Source organism: Megalopta genalis, chromosome 10 (genome assembly GCF_051020955.1).
Source record: "Megalopta genalis isolate 19385.01 chromosome 10, iyMegGena1_principal, whole genome shotgun sequence".
Taxonomy (NCBI): Eukaryota; Metazoa; Arthropoda; class Insecta; order Hymenoptera; family Halictidae; genus Megalopta; species Megalopta genalis.
Window position 1 is genome coordinate 11,555,590 of NC_135022.1, and position 16,178 is coordinate 11,571,767.

The 16,178-nt window shown below is 32.8% G+C and overlaps 1 protein-coding gene across 2 annotated transcripts in view; it reads right to left on the reverse strand.

Annotated features, from left to right (window-relative positions):
• Positions 1-14: 14 nt before the first annotated feature.
• LOC117220094 (protein Wnt-5b) overlaps positions 15-16,178 on the reverse strand; it is a 32,657-nt gene continuing 16,493 nt past the window's right edge. For both annotated transcript variants that reach the window (XM_033469779.2, XM_033469778.2), the window contains exons 3-9: positions 13,436-13,521; positions 4,873-5,138; positions 3,432-3,612; positions 2,814-2,925; positions 2,582-2,684; positions 1,795-1,962; positions 15-1,466 (exon numbers count right to left, since the gene is read on the reverse strand). In XM_033469779.2, the coding sequence (XP_033325670.1) occupies positions 1,279-1,466; positions 1,795-1,962; positions 2,582-2,684; positions 2,814-2,925; positions 3,432-3,612; positions 4,873-5,138; positions 13,436-13,521 (1,104 nt within the window). In that variant the 3' untranslated portion in view covers positions 15-1,278. The remainder of the gene's footprint in view (positions 1,467-1,794; positions 1,963-2,581; positions 2,685-2,813; positions 2,926-3,431; positions 3,613-4,872; positions 5,139-13,435; positions 13,522-16,178) is intronic.

The following is a 16,178-nucleotide window of genomic DNA, read 5'->3' on the forward strand; positions in this document are numbered from 1 at the left end:
ATAAAACAAATACCTTTGCTGTCGTGCAACTCCTCTTTCTTTTATTTAGTCTTTTTTTTTATAATTTGAAGTATACAAGTTTGTACATTATACATTACTCAAAGATAGCAATAAATAATTCTACTAATATTAAATAAACATGTAATCTATGGTAAATACGGTAAAGTTATAATGTATGAAAGTGTTAAATATATTTGTGCAGAATTTATTGCTACAGAATATTGGAACATAATATTGATACTACAATTAGGCTAACATATTTGATACTAATAGAAAATGGTTTATGATAAACGTAATACTGCATTTGTAATTTTATCATAATTCTGACTAATAGTAATTAGAAAGTTCAAAAATGTTAGCAAATTAATTATTTGATGCTTTTAATTGGGGCAAATCACAGATTGTCAGTCATTTGTTAGTATTGTTCCATCGAGACACAAATAAATATATTAATAATTACATAACTAATTGAGCACAAGGTAATATAGGCCGCTTAATACATTCACAAATTCATGAATAAACATATACTTCCTAATTATACAATTGCTTTGCTCTAACGTACATATTAAAGATTGAAAAGGTTGTTATGTACAGTATTTAAGACTTATTAAATTGTTTTAATTAATAAGAACCTGTTGCTATGCCAACCCACTACAGATGCAATCTTATTTTAATAGTATTACATAAAATTCTAATGATAGATGAACTCTACTGGGGCTAAGACTTTAAAGTTAAATACTAATTCAGTAATAAAGTAACATCTGACATGTACATTATTTTTTGTTGCTATGGACCTGAATATATTGCTTCAGTGTTTCTCAGATATTAAATGAAAATATTGTAAATACAAATATTAGAACTGTTTCACTTTCTTTCAATATTGTGAACTTTTTTGTATTTTTCTAATATTTTATATAGATGAAGATAAGATAACTTATTTCTCGTCAAGTGTTTACTATTAAATAAATATTAACATTACCAAACAGGTATTACTATCTGTAAGATTGTTTCTATATCTAAGGCAGTTTGAGCTATTTTTTAAATAGATGTAATATTTTGTAAAGGATAATAAGAAAATGTGTATGTAACTTGAAATTAATGTCAGATATATCGTACATATCGTGATAATTAGAAAAATTTCTTTTGGTATTTTTTTAATAGCAAATCACCTTGTATATGATACAAAATACTTCAATTTATCAAATTATTCTGAAATGTAAAAGAAGTTGAATTCCAGTAATTGAATGGACCTTCTAAAATATCAATACGGCTGATATTTTATTTGCATGTATGAATGTCAATGCTTTTGACACAAGTTTTACATTCAACAGAACAACACCATTGAAATTTGCACTCGCATCTCTCTCGGATAGTCGATTTTTGCGTGTTATAACCCCTGCCGCAACAAAGGAGATTACAGCCATCCATACCAGATGATGTTCTGTTACAAATTCTGCCATGTGTACCTAGAAAAAATATTTTTCATTTTAATTGTTATACAATATACTAGTGAAGCTAAGCATGTGTGAAAATAGGTTTCTTATTTTTTACAACTATAATGATTTTATGAAAAAAAAACTGTTTCTTTCCAGTAACTTTTCATTAAATGCATTCAAATCAATAAATACATATTTTAAGGTTGCAATATTTTAATTCGTTAGATTAAAATTATATTTTCTTGATAGTAATACATTTCTTCTGTTTCGTAACAAAATCAGTACTTCAGAACTTTCACACATAATTTCCAACTTTTTGATTTCTTTTAAGTTGAGTACACATTGCTGAAGAAATCACCTAGTGATCCATATGTTTCATTAGGAAGGCAATAATTTGGCGAATCATCCAAATAAACCAGATCATTTGCCGTAGGTAATGAAAATCTTGGATCTCTCATGGACAGACGGCCGCGTCTGTTTACTCGGACTTCTGTTGCTCCATCATATTTATCTAACAGAAAATCACCTGTAGACATCGAATACAATCATTTAATTAGTACCTCAAGCGCATTAGAAACATATAAGAGAATTGAAATTAGTAATGTTATCTTGGACTGATCAAAGCATTCCATACGATAAGACTGATCCTTTGCGCATTCATTACAATACTCACAAAATATTCGAGCAAATATTATAATAAATACTTTATAATAAATAAAGTATTTACAGATAAGGTAACGAAAACGTGATTAATAATCTTATATTAAAACAGGAAACAACAAAATTCAAATTTGGATCTGGATGGTTTCAGAGTTCGCCATTTTGGTTATAGAAACTTTTTGCTATTTCACTATTAAACTGTACAAGTATCGTGTAAAATACGTATCATTTTAGTAAAATTATTATTGTATTAAATATGTTGATTTTTTAAAAAGGATATTAAAATAAGGAAGGGAGCAAAGATTATATTAGATCCGTTTAATTTAATAATTTCAAGATCATCAGGGTACAAAAATGATTAAATACAATTTAACCGACATTTTCGTAGCATAAAGAATCAAGGATTATCCGTATTGCTGCAAATGTTGCAAAGACAAGAAATGTAATTCGAGAAAATTACAGTATATCATGAAGAAAAAGTATACCAATTTCTCGAAACGATGCTAATTGTTGCCAGCAAGTGATCAAGCTGCAGCTTCCTGAAACCCCATGGCACTTGCATGTCACCTTGGATTTTTTAATTACCGCCTGTAAAAAATATTTATATCTTTCAAGTTCGCGCAACTGGTATACTCTTATCGTAATAGAAATTTAAATGCGTTTCATCTGTACATGCATCCAATATTTAGCAAATTTCTTTGACAAAATTCGTTTTACCCTGCGTCCCGCCTCATTATTGTGAAGATTCATCAGACTTCTGCCTTGCTCTCTGCTGCCTCTTTTAAAGCTGCGCTCGCGCTCCCTTACATCAACAAATGCCTGTGTGAATCTGAAACGATTAAACAGCAACTTGTTGATCGTACAATGTTGATACAAAGGTAATGGTTAAAAAACAGTGGTAATCGTTCACGACAAAATAGAAAACATTAGAAAAATGTAGGTTTTCATATTATTTTCCAAGTATAGAAATTCATTAAAAGAGAATACGTGTTCATTTAATTTCTGTGTCTTACAATGGACTTACAATTAGACAATTTCTATTTTGCACGGTGGTCCAATCTAACTACTTGATAAACAACAACGAATCGTTGCAAATAATGGAGAATATTTATTTTATCGACAAATCAAATTTACATATCAAACCGAAAACTGCTTATGATTCGACCAAATATTATTCGAAGATCGATGATGTTTTCTTCGTTTTCTTAATAATGAAGATTTGACGCTAGTCTAAACATTCGAAATATGAAATAAGAGCGTTTTCAGCGATTGCAGGCAAATGTAAAACGCAAAATAAGTATCGTCGAAATGATTTAAGGATGGACTAATACTCACTTGTAACCGTACTCAAGATTGTCTCCGCATCCACCCCAAATCCAATCGTGTTTCAAATCTCGGGGCCTATTGCTTCTGGAACAACCACAAGAGGATAACTGACCGTCTCTGCAGGATCGACTAATTGAGTAAACCACTCCTGCAGCCGTGATTGCATGAACGAATGCGGTTTCTCTGCTAGCTACGAACAGAAAAAAATACTTTATACGATATAATTGAAAAGACAATTTGGGATCATTGTGATCACAAAAGGTCGTTTTATGCATGGTAATAACTAGACCGCGGATTATTATTGCACTTGTGGTAGTATCGTTATTGTAGTTTTACGATAAGGAATTTTTTAGCTCACGCAGGAAATTTTGTGTTATTTCTAATTTTTGTAAAAATTATATTATTTTATTTTCTAATATTATTTATATATATTTATATATATTATTTATTTTATATTATATTATTATATTATGTTATTTATATTATTTATATTATATTATATAAACGAACTTGCGAATTTGCATAAAGATGAGCAATCTAGTAATAATTAACAGCTTATTTCAAGGAATTGGAAAACTCTAGGCAGTAGAACGAATTGCATATTTGAAAATAATGAGGTAAAAGACAATATAAAATTTGAGAACTTTAAACAGCATGATACGTATCTGTTTCTAAAAATATTGTAGTATAATCAAAAGTTTCTACGGTTTCTTTGAAAAAACCACTAAGAAACCCGTATTACTTTGTTGAATAATTGTACGGTGAACGGTGAATATTATATTTTATATTATAAATTTATATTATATTATATTATATATTATATTATTATTATATTATATTATATTTTTCTTTCCTTATTACTAGACTGCGGATCTTTGTGCAAAATTAACATGTTCCTGGTTAATTGTATCAAACTGGAACGAGACAGAAGTTTCTTCCTTTCCATAATAATTTTAACGAGTTCGAATTAATGTACACAAGTAAGTGTAGATGCAGCAAAACCTCGATAATCTTCGGACTTCTAATGCCTGATTTATTTATTATTGATTATAGCTAGCGAGTTTAGTCCTTTCGGAACCTAAATTTTCCACTTGTGAACTGCACACTTCGATATTAAAGCGTCAGTTTTAGTGGATGTAAACCTCTAAAACTAATATACGTATATGGCTTTTCTTCTATGTGTGGGATGTCATAGTGTGCGGCGAGCCGGGCTCTTAAAACTAAAAAAATGCATCTGAGCGTCAATTAGGGAGAATTTACTGTAATCGTTCCATTATCCGATCATTCATCTCTCCCCGACTGATCCGAATTATCTCGAAGTTCTGCTGTTTCCTTAAATTCTTTTGATCCTGCTACCGTTTTAATTCTCGCCTACTTGTTTTTTCTCATAAATGTATAAATTCGCAGTCCACTTGTTACTCAAGCAAAAGAATTTCTGAAAAATTCTTACCAATTCTTAGTATTGGTCCGAAGACAGTTTCATCGTGAACAGTGGAGCAATTCCATCTCCGATCGTGAAATTGGTGTTGGCACTCAAGAATCCCAATTTTCGCACCATTAGCTACACTTAACATGTGATCCACGGACAGCTGACATAGTTTTCCTTGGCCTTGAGAGAGACCCCTCAGCCCGTGGCAAATAGTGGATGCTGCTACGTCGTAAGTCTCGATCATTTGGGCAGTCTCCAGTTGAGGGAAATGTTGCAACCCGACGTTTCTGATGACAGCAAATAACACGTCATAGTATTAAAAGTATTTCAAGATAATTCACAATAATTGCATCATGGTGTTGTCAGATATTAACAACACAAACTCGAACTGTCGATAAATTAAAGGAGGTGGTTTTAACTAACTCAGAAATTTCTGTAAAATCTTCGCTTAGACTTCGTAGCATTTTCAGAGTTATTGTTAATAAAATGTAATAAAATTATATAATATAAAAATAATATAATAATAAAATATAATATAATTATTATTATTACTAGAGTCTCGACTACGTTGCATTGCTAGTTTGAATTGTCGAAGCTGTTTTTCTCGTAACAACATCGTTGCAATTGATTGACATGATTAAAAAGAAATTATTGGACCGATCAACTTCAATTTTATCTTAAGGAAAATTGACCTGGAGTCAATAACCAGATACTACAATCTGCTCGAGAAAATATTATTGGATATTGTCTAGTAAATTAGTCCTTTTGTTCATTTTAAAATTGTTAGCGTACAGTATAGTAAAATGCCGGGAAGTTTAAATAAATTGTTTCGTTATTCTTGTGAAGGTTTAACGTTGGCACTAAAAGTAAGTAACGCGTGTTGCTTTACAAGAATAACGAGACTGAATTTATATAGACATTCCGCCATTTGTATATTTAAATTAAGATATTTATTCAATTATTTCACATGAAAGTGTTTTTATATATGTATAGTGGAATTTTAAAGGGGGGGGGGAGATGTGTGACGTGTCGTTTTCACTAAAACGGTAGATTTAGAAACTGTTCGCCCAATCGTGCATGTTGGAAATGTATCAAAATCGAAACCCCAGGGAACAAAACCTTCCTTTCCATTGTTTCCCACGCGCCGTGCTCACGAGCTCCCTGCACAGAAGCCGGTAGAACACGTACCGTGCGTCTGATTGGCAATATTAGAGCATTCGAGTGTACCCGTATCGCCACTGAAACGTTTACGGGCAGCCGTTTCGAATTTGAGATTGCTACCCCAGTTCGAGACCCCCGACTTCTGTCTGTGACGGCGTCGTTCCATCATCTCACACGGTTGACTCCCAAATGTGCCATTAAAAATTGCCGCGGAGAGCCGTTCGTCGTCGTCCACCGGTTTCCCGCTCTGAATTCGTGAATCGGCGTAACGAATTTCGCGAAATCGGATTGCGTTTTCGAAAACGAGGGATGCAGCGTGTTCAATGAGCTGATCAGACATCGTTTCTGGGCGAAATCTCTGTATACTATTGGGTTGGCAACTAAGTAATTGCCGATTTGTTCAATGAAATAAAAAATTTCTTTTAACTTGGAACGAAGTTTGATCTGTAATGTATTTTCCATTTTGTTCGATGACCTTTTGCCATCTCTCTGACAGCTTGAAAATTCCACGCTCGTAGAAAGTCTGATCCTTTTCGGCCAAAAACTGAGTTAAGTGAGATTTTACAGCGTCATCGTCATTAAAAGTTTTACCACGAAGGGAGTTGTCCAGGGATCGAAATAAGTGGTGATCCGATGGCGCGAGATCAGGGCTATGTGGTGGGTGTAACATCAATTCCCAAGCAATTTCCATCAATTTTTGCCGAGTGGCAAAGACGTGTGCGGCCTAGCATTGTCCTGCTGGAAAATGACACCTTTACGATTGACCAATTCTGGTCGCTTTTCCTTGACCGCTGCATTCAATTTGTCCAGTTGCTAACATTCGCGGATAATAAAAAATAACATAATAATAATAATAATAATTTTATAATATAACATTTACGGACATCATAAAAATGGGAGTGAGAGACAGTTATAACTGAAATCGGCAATTGCTTAGTTGCCAACCCAATAGAACAGCCCACACGTGTTTGGTCACGTGTGAATTTGTGGTGTCTTACCAATTTGTTGATTTTCAGTAATTAATCCTAAGTTAGCGGGGTCTGTTTTGACTCAGGGTCCAAAACGTTGCATCTAAATCGTAAATTTTTAGCAGTCGACTGAAATTGTCGGTTAAGCCGTTCCAGTCTAAATGATTACACTTTTGGGCCCATGTCTTCGAGTCAAATTATTTTTTAATACGTTGCCACTTGAAATCAAAAGACATAAAATAATGTCCGAAAAGTCGATAACTTTGCTTTGCTAGATTGTTTTAATGATTCACAAAGGAAGTACGTTGCGTTTAATTAAAAATTTTAAATATCAAAGTAAACTGCGAATCTAATGCTGGTTGCGAACGCGTTAATTCGTTCTACGAAGAATAATTGCAGTGCTGTTATAGTCGTGTTACAGAAAGATTGTTTTAAGGCAGATATCTTATGCAATAAATTGACGATAAAGCATTGAAATTATGTTGTAACAAGCAATGAGAACAATAACATTTATCGGAACAATTATTTCTAAGGCACAAATTATTCAATAATTTCAATTTGATCATTATTTTTAGCTAACCTAATATATTTCCAAAATTGATGAAAAATTGAAAAACGTAGTTATAATATCGCGCAAAATTTTTGGATTTACAATTTTGCTCTTTAATCAGTAGTTACTTATCTGAGCCTTTAATACGGCTATTGTTTCGAATAAAATCTTATCCGAATAAAGCTTCGAATAAATATATAAAATAAATAATATATATAATAATATATATAATAATATAATAATTAAATAAAAAATAATAATAAAATATATGAGATAATAATATATAATATAAATAATATTTCGAATAAATTTTACAAATAAAATGTTATTCATTATTCGAATAAAATATGCCCAACTCCGTGGTCGGCTAAAGAATTCGTCGATTCTGCAGAGAACATGGGTTTCGATAGACTGAAATAATCTCCGCAGTTCGAAGGGTTAAAATTAGTTTTCGTCATCAGGACTAAGATGACCCAAGGTATATAAGATTATACCAGGGAGTGCGTAATAGAGAGCATTAATATTCCGGAACACGTTTCGACCGTGATATATCATCGACTTTGCACTCCCCTAAAACAATGACGCTGGGAATCACAGGAAGAGAACGATAATATTTCGAAGGATCCTGCCCACGCAAATTCGTGGGACACTGTGGGCTGTGCCGTCCCAAAAAGTAATGTCTCGTGTCTCTTAAAAGATTGTAGCAACAATCGTACGGCTTCATCTACCGGGTGTTCGAAATTCAATTTTCCACTGGCAATCAATCACCCGTAAAAAGGACAGGCCCTGCATTTAGGGTTAATTCACGCCAGGCTATCATCGTTAAGTCCATTTCGCTGTCCTACCATACCTTGTAACTTTTGTCCTTTTATTCAGATCTTACTGAAAGTTGTTTCATATGTTTCACGATGCTCACGGACAGGTTCGCGATAGTGGAATAATTATTTTTAAAATTTCATGATATGAAGAAGTTTAATATAACGTGTGTTACACAATAAACAGTTCAGTGGAATATATGTGTTAGGTAGCAATACTTCACTCATATGAAGAGGTTTAATATAAATTGTATGTATATTACACTGGAATACCTCAGTTACGTGAGCAAATCCATTACTATACGTATATGTATATTACACAGTATTTCATTTACATCAAGAAGTTTAATACATGTTTATTGATACAATATGTTTTATAGAGGAATACAATAAATATAATATAATATGGTACTTTCGTGTTACACCAAATGTGAGGAATAGGCGGTATAGTTTCAATTGATTTACATAAAACAGAGAATATATATTTACAATGTAATACAATATATGTACAGAATATAATATATGTACATTTACAAAGCTTGTATTGCGGTGTCTAATTGATATTTAAAAGTCGAAAGTCATGTAACATTATATTTTTTATTATCTAACGATATTTATAATATATAAAGAAATGATTGAGAACATATAAAGAACATATAAAGTCATGTAATATTATATTTTTTATTATCTAACGATATTTATAATATAAAAAGAAATGATTGAGAACATATAAAGAATGAGTATGACTTACTCAAGAATAAGTATGACTTAGCGGAACGAGAATTAAAGTTTCACATATAAAAATCGAAAAGAAAGTATTCGTAACAAAGGGATGATAAAACAGTTGAAATTCTGTCGTTTAAAGAACTGGAAAGATGAGAAAAATAAATAAAAACGTTCAGCATCTATTCCATAACTTTCAAACGGTACGATAATTAATGCAACAATATGCTCCTGAGTAAAAACATTCCTTTGGACAAAACCGGTCTTTTTGAATCATAATAAAAAAAAAACACGCGTTTCCGTTCAAGCACGAGATCGAAATTGAGCCGAACAGTTCGGTAAATGGAATATGCGCTGATTACCTAACGACAAACGCGAAAAAAACGAAACGTTCGATAGAAAGTCTCACACAATGGCCGATATGCATAGAACGTAGCCAGCCGCTTTCTTTTCACGTGGGCTGAGAAAAAATGTCCTGACGCCACCCTTTAATCCGGCGACTTCGATATCCCCGCAGATTCACGCTGAAATAATACCTCGCGAATGGCTTGGCGTGAATCAATTCATTTTCTGGATGGAAATGCGTACACGGTCACGGTGTGTGCTTGGAATCTAATCTGGATGCCGGCTCTTAGTCGTGACTTAAGGGGTTGTTACGCCGATAGCAGAGGGCAGATTAGCGAGAATAATGCGCGTTTATATTGGTCGGATTATTTTATCGCGCGTGGACCTTTGGTTGGTCCCGCGTTGCATCATTATTATGCCGTTATACCCCTTGAGGTCGTCTCAAAAAACGTGTAAATTATCTGCGGAAATTCTCGACGTTTATTGGCGGAGTTGCCCGCGCAACAAGCGGAAAGATTGCATAACAGTGGTGACGATTTTGTTCGGAATAGATACGAAATTATTGGCTCATAAATAAGTGACCGTAAGTAGGCCGAACTTTGTGCGAACACAATTTCCAGAGATCTCTAGAAACGAATGAAATGTTTAACTTTAACGGAAATAATGCTAAAATGTTAAATACTTCTGAAACAATTTTTGAAAAGACAAATTTTTTTATCAAACAGATATTAATATATATGCAGGCACTGAAACAATAGAATTTTACTTGAACCTTCGACAGTTTGAAAATTAAATTCTCAAGGACACTTTGCTTATAGGTGGATTGCGGATCTTTATGCATTTTTTTAGAAGAATTTCGATATGAGACAGAATATTTCAGAACAATATAGAACATAGACATATTATTCTTAAATGATTAGAATTTGTGAAGAGGAAAAATACATTTCTATTCGACTTAAGTTTCTTGAAATGGACGAAGATAATTTTTATTTTGCTTAAATATTCGCAGTTTGCCTATAAGGAATTATTAATTCTGTCAAGATCGCGGTCTATTCAAATTGACAATTACGATCTTTCTTTGCATTCTAATAAAAATTTCAACAATTATATAAAAAGCGAACTCGAAGCAGAAGGAAATGGATATATTGGAGAAACAAGTAATCTAGAAGCAAATTAGAAAATAATAGTAATAAAGAATATAAGAAAATTTTGATAACAAGGTTAGTGTATATGTATATATGAATTAATTATTATATTAATTTTATATATTATATATAAATTAGGTAGTATATGTATACACATGTAATATATACATATTATATTTATTATATTTATTATATTTATATTATATTTATTATATTTATTATATTTATTATATTTATATTATATTTATTATATTTATATTATATTTATTATATTTATTATATTTATATTATATTTATTATATTTATATTATATATGTTATATATATATATATATTATATTTATATTATATACATTATATTCTCCGCGGGAAAGTTTGTTTTGACTTGGCCGCACACGTAGTCGCGTCGACTCCAACCTAATTAGTTTGTGATAAAGATAGAATTAAGATGACGACATTAAATCCATCGCGTTCTTAACTTAAGCCCGGGTAAGAAGGATTAACTATTATGGAGATGCGAGGTGGCCCGCCCATGTGATTAGGCATTTTTCGATCGGGCGGTGCTTACAGGAGAGATTACGAAGAGAAAGAAAGCAGTAATAATCCGAAAGGTCAGTGACTACGTATCGGAATCAGCCATCGAAGGCATTATGCCGTCTCTTTGTTTACACGGTGGAAGTTCAGTTGTACGAGCTGATTGAGCGATACTCCGTTTGCATAATCGAATTCTTTCGTTTGACACTTGTTTATCATACAATGTTGTAACAGAGTAACAGGCTACAACATTTGTAAAATTTGTGTCCACAAACTTTTACGAAAATATATGTACTTTGACGTAATATCCATTATATTGTTTAAAGGAAAATAATATTCACCCGAGAAAGATAACCTACGTCGCAGAGGCGCCTGCGAAGACTGTTGATTTTTGTTAATTTTTCATAGAGGTCTAGTGATTTAAGTTTAAAATTACTTAAAATATAAAAAAATATAATATAAATGCATTTTATTTCTACAATAATGCCAAACCTTTAAAATGACTAGATTAACTTAAATAAATATCCATTGTTAGTATAAAATTGACGCCTTAGAAAAGCATGCGCCTCTGAAGCGTATGGTTATCTTTTACGTACGTTGTCATATGGTTATCTTTCTAGGGTTAAGAAACGAAAATACTATTTTTCATTATATTCGAAAATATGTGCACTTTAGTACCAAAGGTTTGTATAGTATTCGTTCGGGGAGAAATCATTCGGTTGATGTGCGAATAGATAGCTCATTTTTAAGCAAAGAAATGATTCGATTTAGACTGGTTTATTTTATATTTATCAATATGATCGTCAATCTCATCAGACTTTTGCTAATATCTCTTGCGACTACTTTCGAAATACAGTGTTGAAAAATCGACTAAAATCGTCAGATTTTAGCACAAATGTATGTACATATATTGCTTTGTGAAAACGACGAGACAGGATTTATTCGAACATTAGGAAATGACAACTGAAGTGACAATTCAAACACATAGGAATGACTTTCATGATATCTCCGCAACTGTAAAAGAAAAGATCGAAAACCATTTTATCCGGTTTGGGAGTTCTCTGGCTTGAACGAGAAAGGGTGGAAACCGAAGTAAGATCTTGCCGAATGGCGTCCACTGTCACGTCGCATTTCATCGCTTTTTACCTGGCCGAGCGATTTGGTACCGCCGTTGCCACCGCGACGCGACGACAAGCCTGGAAATGCGCTCCGAATGCTAACGAAACTCTACCGTGATCTTTAGAATTTCTGAAAAATCCAATTATGGAGTCGAGCATGAAGACCTCCGGAACGTGATGGAAGTTCCCTGCGACGAAAAACGACGGTGATCCAGGGACCATTCAATGATTTGTCATGGACGTGCAGGGGTGGAATGAAGGGGCGAGAACGGCAATTCAGGAATTAGACACACCAATGGCATGGGTACGTCGGAAAAATATAGACGGCCCAGTGTTTTGAAAAATATCTTCGTCCGGGTTCCCACGACACGGTTTCGTCTCGGCCTGTACAAAGGGCCTATAAATTATAGAAGTCGCGCGAGTAGGTAATTCCTGCCAGAATTCGACGAGGGTAGCTCCGGCCGCACCTTTCTCCCCGCGACGCGACGCGACGTGTTAATTTATCGATTGCGTCGAGATAATGGAACGATGCCGCGATCGTTCATTTGTTGATGGGAAATTGTGCGTCGAATAACGTTGTTCGGAGATTTCGCTCGCCAAGAGACGCACTGTTTCATATTCTTTTTAGCTGATTACATGCGAAACGTCGTTATGAAAACAGTTGGAAGAATGGTAAAATTATAGAGCGCAAGAAAAGTTGTTTATTAACCAAAACTAATACCGTATTTCCTCTATTTTTGCTATAAGTAATTAATCCAATTTAAGACATCAAGAATTATTTCATTAGCTATTACGACATTTGGCAACTAAAACATTTGAAAACACTGTTATTTTTTTATCGAAATTAAAAGAAGATAAAATGATTTTCTATTTGAGTCTTGTGTCTTTTTGCAAGTGATTCGAAGAAATTCATCAGAAATATTCGCAGTCTAATTATAAACACAATAATAAATTATGTGAAATATGAAAGACGGTTTGAGAGAAATATTGCGTACTTTACTATCGCAATTAATAAATATTTAGGCATCGTTATAATAGGAAAATATGTTTTTATGAGGGTGTTTTTCATTATCTCTTTGGGAGCACAATGAAATTATTTGTACAGTAAGAATTTGGAAGTAGAAATGGTTATGTTTTTGAATACTGTTAATTACATCTTAAAACCTGTTTTAGCATAACAATGAAGCTATTAATATTGATACGTTTCAAATAAAAAAGATACTTACATCCATGTTCCAGGTGTAGTCGATGCTGCGTCGATAAATAGTAGCCGTAAAATAATAAATATAGTGCAGAAAAACGCCATCTTTGTCTGAAAAAGAAATTCAGCGTGTGAATATTGTTACGAATTATTTCTCATTCGATTATTCTCATTCATTCTCATTCAATCATCGATGATTTACACAGCACCGTCTGCCATCAACGATCCATTAAAAAGTATCTCTGATGCAACTTGCCACACGCGTGCATAACCACTGTACTCATAAATCTACTGAATTAGAATGTGACGCTAAAAAATGATATATATATAATATAATATAATATAATATAATATAATATAATATAATATAATATAATATAATATAATATAATATAATATAATATAATATAATATAATATAATATAATATAATATAATATAATATAATATAATATAATATAATATAATATAATATAATATAATATAATATAATATAATATAATATAATATAATATAATATAATATAATATAATATAATATAATATAATATAATATAATATAATATAATATAATATAATATAATATAATATAATATAATATATATAATATAATATAATATAATATAATATAATATAATATAATATAATATAATATATTATAGGTTATATTATATTATATATATTATTATATTATATTATAATATATTAATATAATATATATAATATCGTCAAACTCTGTACATATCTCCGAAAACCTGTTAAAATATAGAAAAATCACGTTGAAAGCCAACGATTTGCATCTATCTATCATCAGAGATTCACTGAAAAATGTTTCTGGTACAACTTGTCCCCTACGCGCGTATTTACGCATTCATGAATACTGTGACTTAGAGTGTGATACGAAAACGTCGCGGCTTTCCCATTCGATATCCAAGTGTTGCTGCGAAAAATCCGATGAATTATGCACGATCTCAACATTTCCGTTCGTCGCAGGAGACTCGTTGAAAAATCCCCGTTTTACGAAAACACTCGAAGACCCTGTAGCGCGGAAGAAGGGCATTTCCGAAGGTAAATCCGAACGATAATGTTAAGCGCTTCACCCGGTATATATAACCAGTACCTGAGCATACATAAGGTACGCGTATACCAGTTCTGTGGGCAGTAAGCACGCCGAGGACTCGCCTCGGAACGAAAGACACCTAAGTCCAAGCGATTATGGTACATCGATTCGACATTACACCTTGCTCGCTCCTGAAGCGACTCCGCGAGACTCCTCGGTTCTTGCTCTCTCAGCACGGCTGAGGGCTGAGAGCTGCATGACTGGTTAATAGAAACTACGGAGCTGAGTTACGAGTCACAAACTCTATAACTTTTCATTTTCCGCCGTGTGTTATACCGGGATATGAGAACTGTGCGAGCCGATGACTAAGGCACGCGGTAAACCCGTATTTATGGTTTGCGGGTTTTCTGGATTTTTTCGCAGCCGATTCGCCGAGAGTGATATCGGATCGGTGAATCAGGTAGCTAAGAGCTGAAAGGGCGGTCGACCGTTTAGGGAAAATGAGTCGTTCGACGGAGCTTCCTTGGATTTCATCGTTCATTCGCTGGATGAAAATGTCCTCGACGGATTCTCGAATCGTTTAATTTATCAGCTCAGATCGATTCTTAAAGGTTCTCCGACGAAATTTGTCGAGTTTCTTTTCCGATTTTTAGCGCCGTTGTTGAAAGCATCTATTCAAGAGTTTAAATAGTGGTATACAGTTGGTAACAAATTTAACTCTGGCCATGCCAAAATCATTTTGCATGGAAATTACTAATGGGAATATGGTGAATGGATTGCGAACCTTTGTGCATCCATGGCATTTACATATTTTTTAACTAGTAAATGACGCGCATATTAACATATATTAATGGCAGTGCTGTCTTATTTTTATACTATAAGGAATTTTCTAGTTCGTAAATCGTTCCTCACTCTTGGTTTTATGAAATGGTCTATAGGAATTGGTATTTACATAAAGATTCGGAGTCTAACGATGATTGAATTTTGCCCAAAGTAAACGCACCCTTTGATCTTCTGCAACTGAAAATGGTACAAACGTAAATTGTATTTTACGATGCAAATAGATACACGTACTTCTTTAGAAGAATCTATCGAGCTGTAAATTTGATTACCAGTGTGTCATGCACAATTGCAGTTTCCGCATAATTTGCATTCACTTGGCCAAACTTTATAATTTCATTGTACTTGTGAATTTAATCAGTAATTTTTTCAAAACTATATATTTAATTTGCTTCGTGACTATTTACACTATTAGGTGTACCTTGATGACATCAGGAGTGAACGATTATCTTGCATACGATCACTTTGTCATGTAGGTGGTAATTAAAATTGCAGGTTTTGTCATTCATTTATGTTATGAATATACATGTTGCATTATGTAAAGCAAATTAACAGTTTCAATTTTCTTTTTAATTTAACATGTACAAGCTATAAAAAGGAACATTTCTTTGACACTTTGCTTTATAAGTGATAAATTGAAAAGACTTACCACAAAGTTCGTAATTTCTTTATTAACGTTTTACAAATTACACTGGTAAGTTCTTAATTGGCACAGTAAGCCTGCAGTTTGATTTTATTACATGAAAATATGAAAATTATCTAAATCAACTGTCAAGAACAGAAGAATGAGAAGTCAGAAGTGGACTTAAATTATATCAATATCTCTCAGTTTATATTCTACATATTCAATTTTTGTATAAATGCATAAAA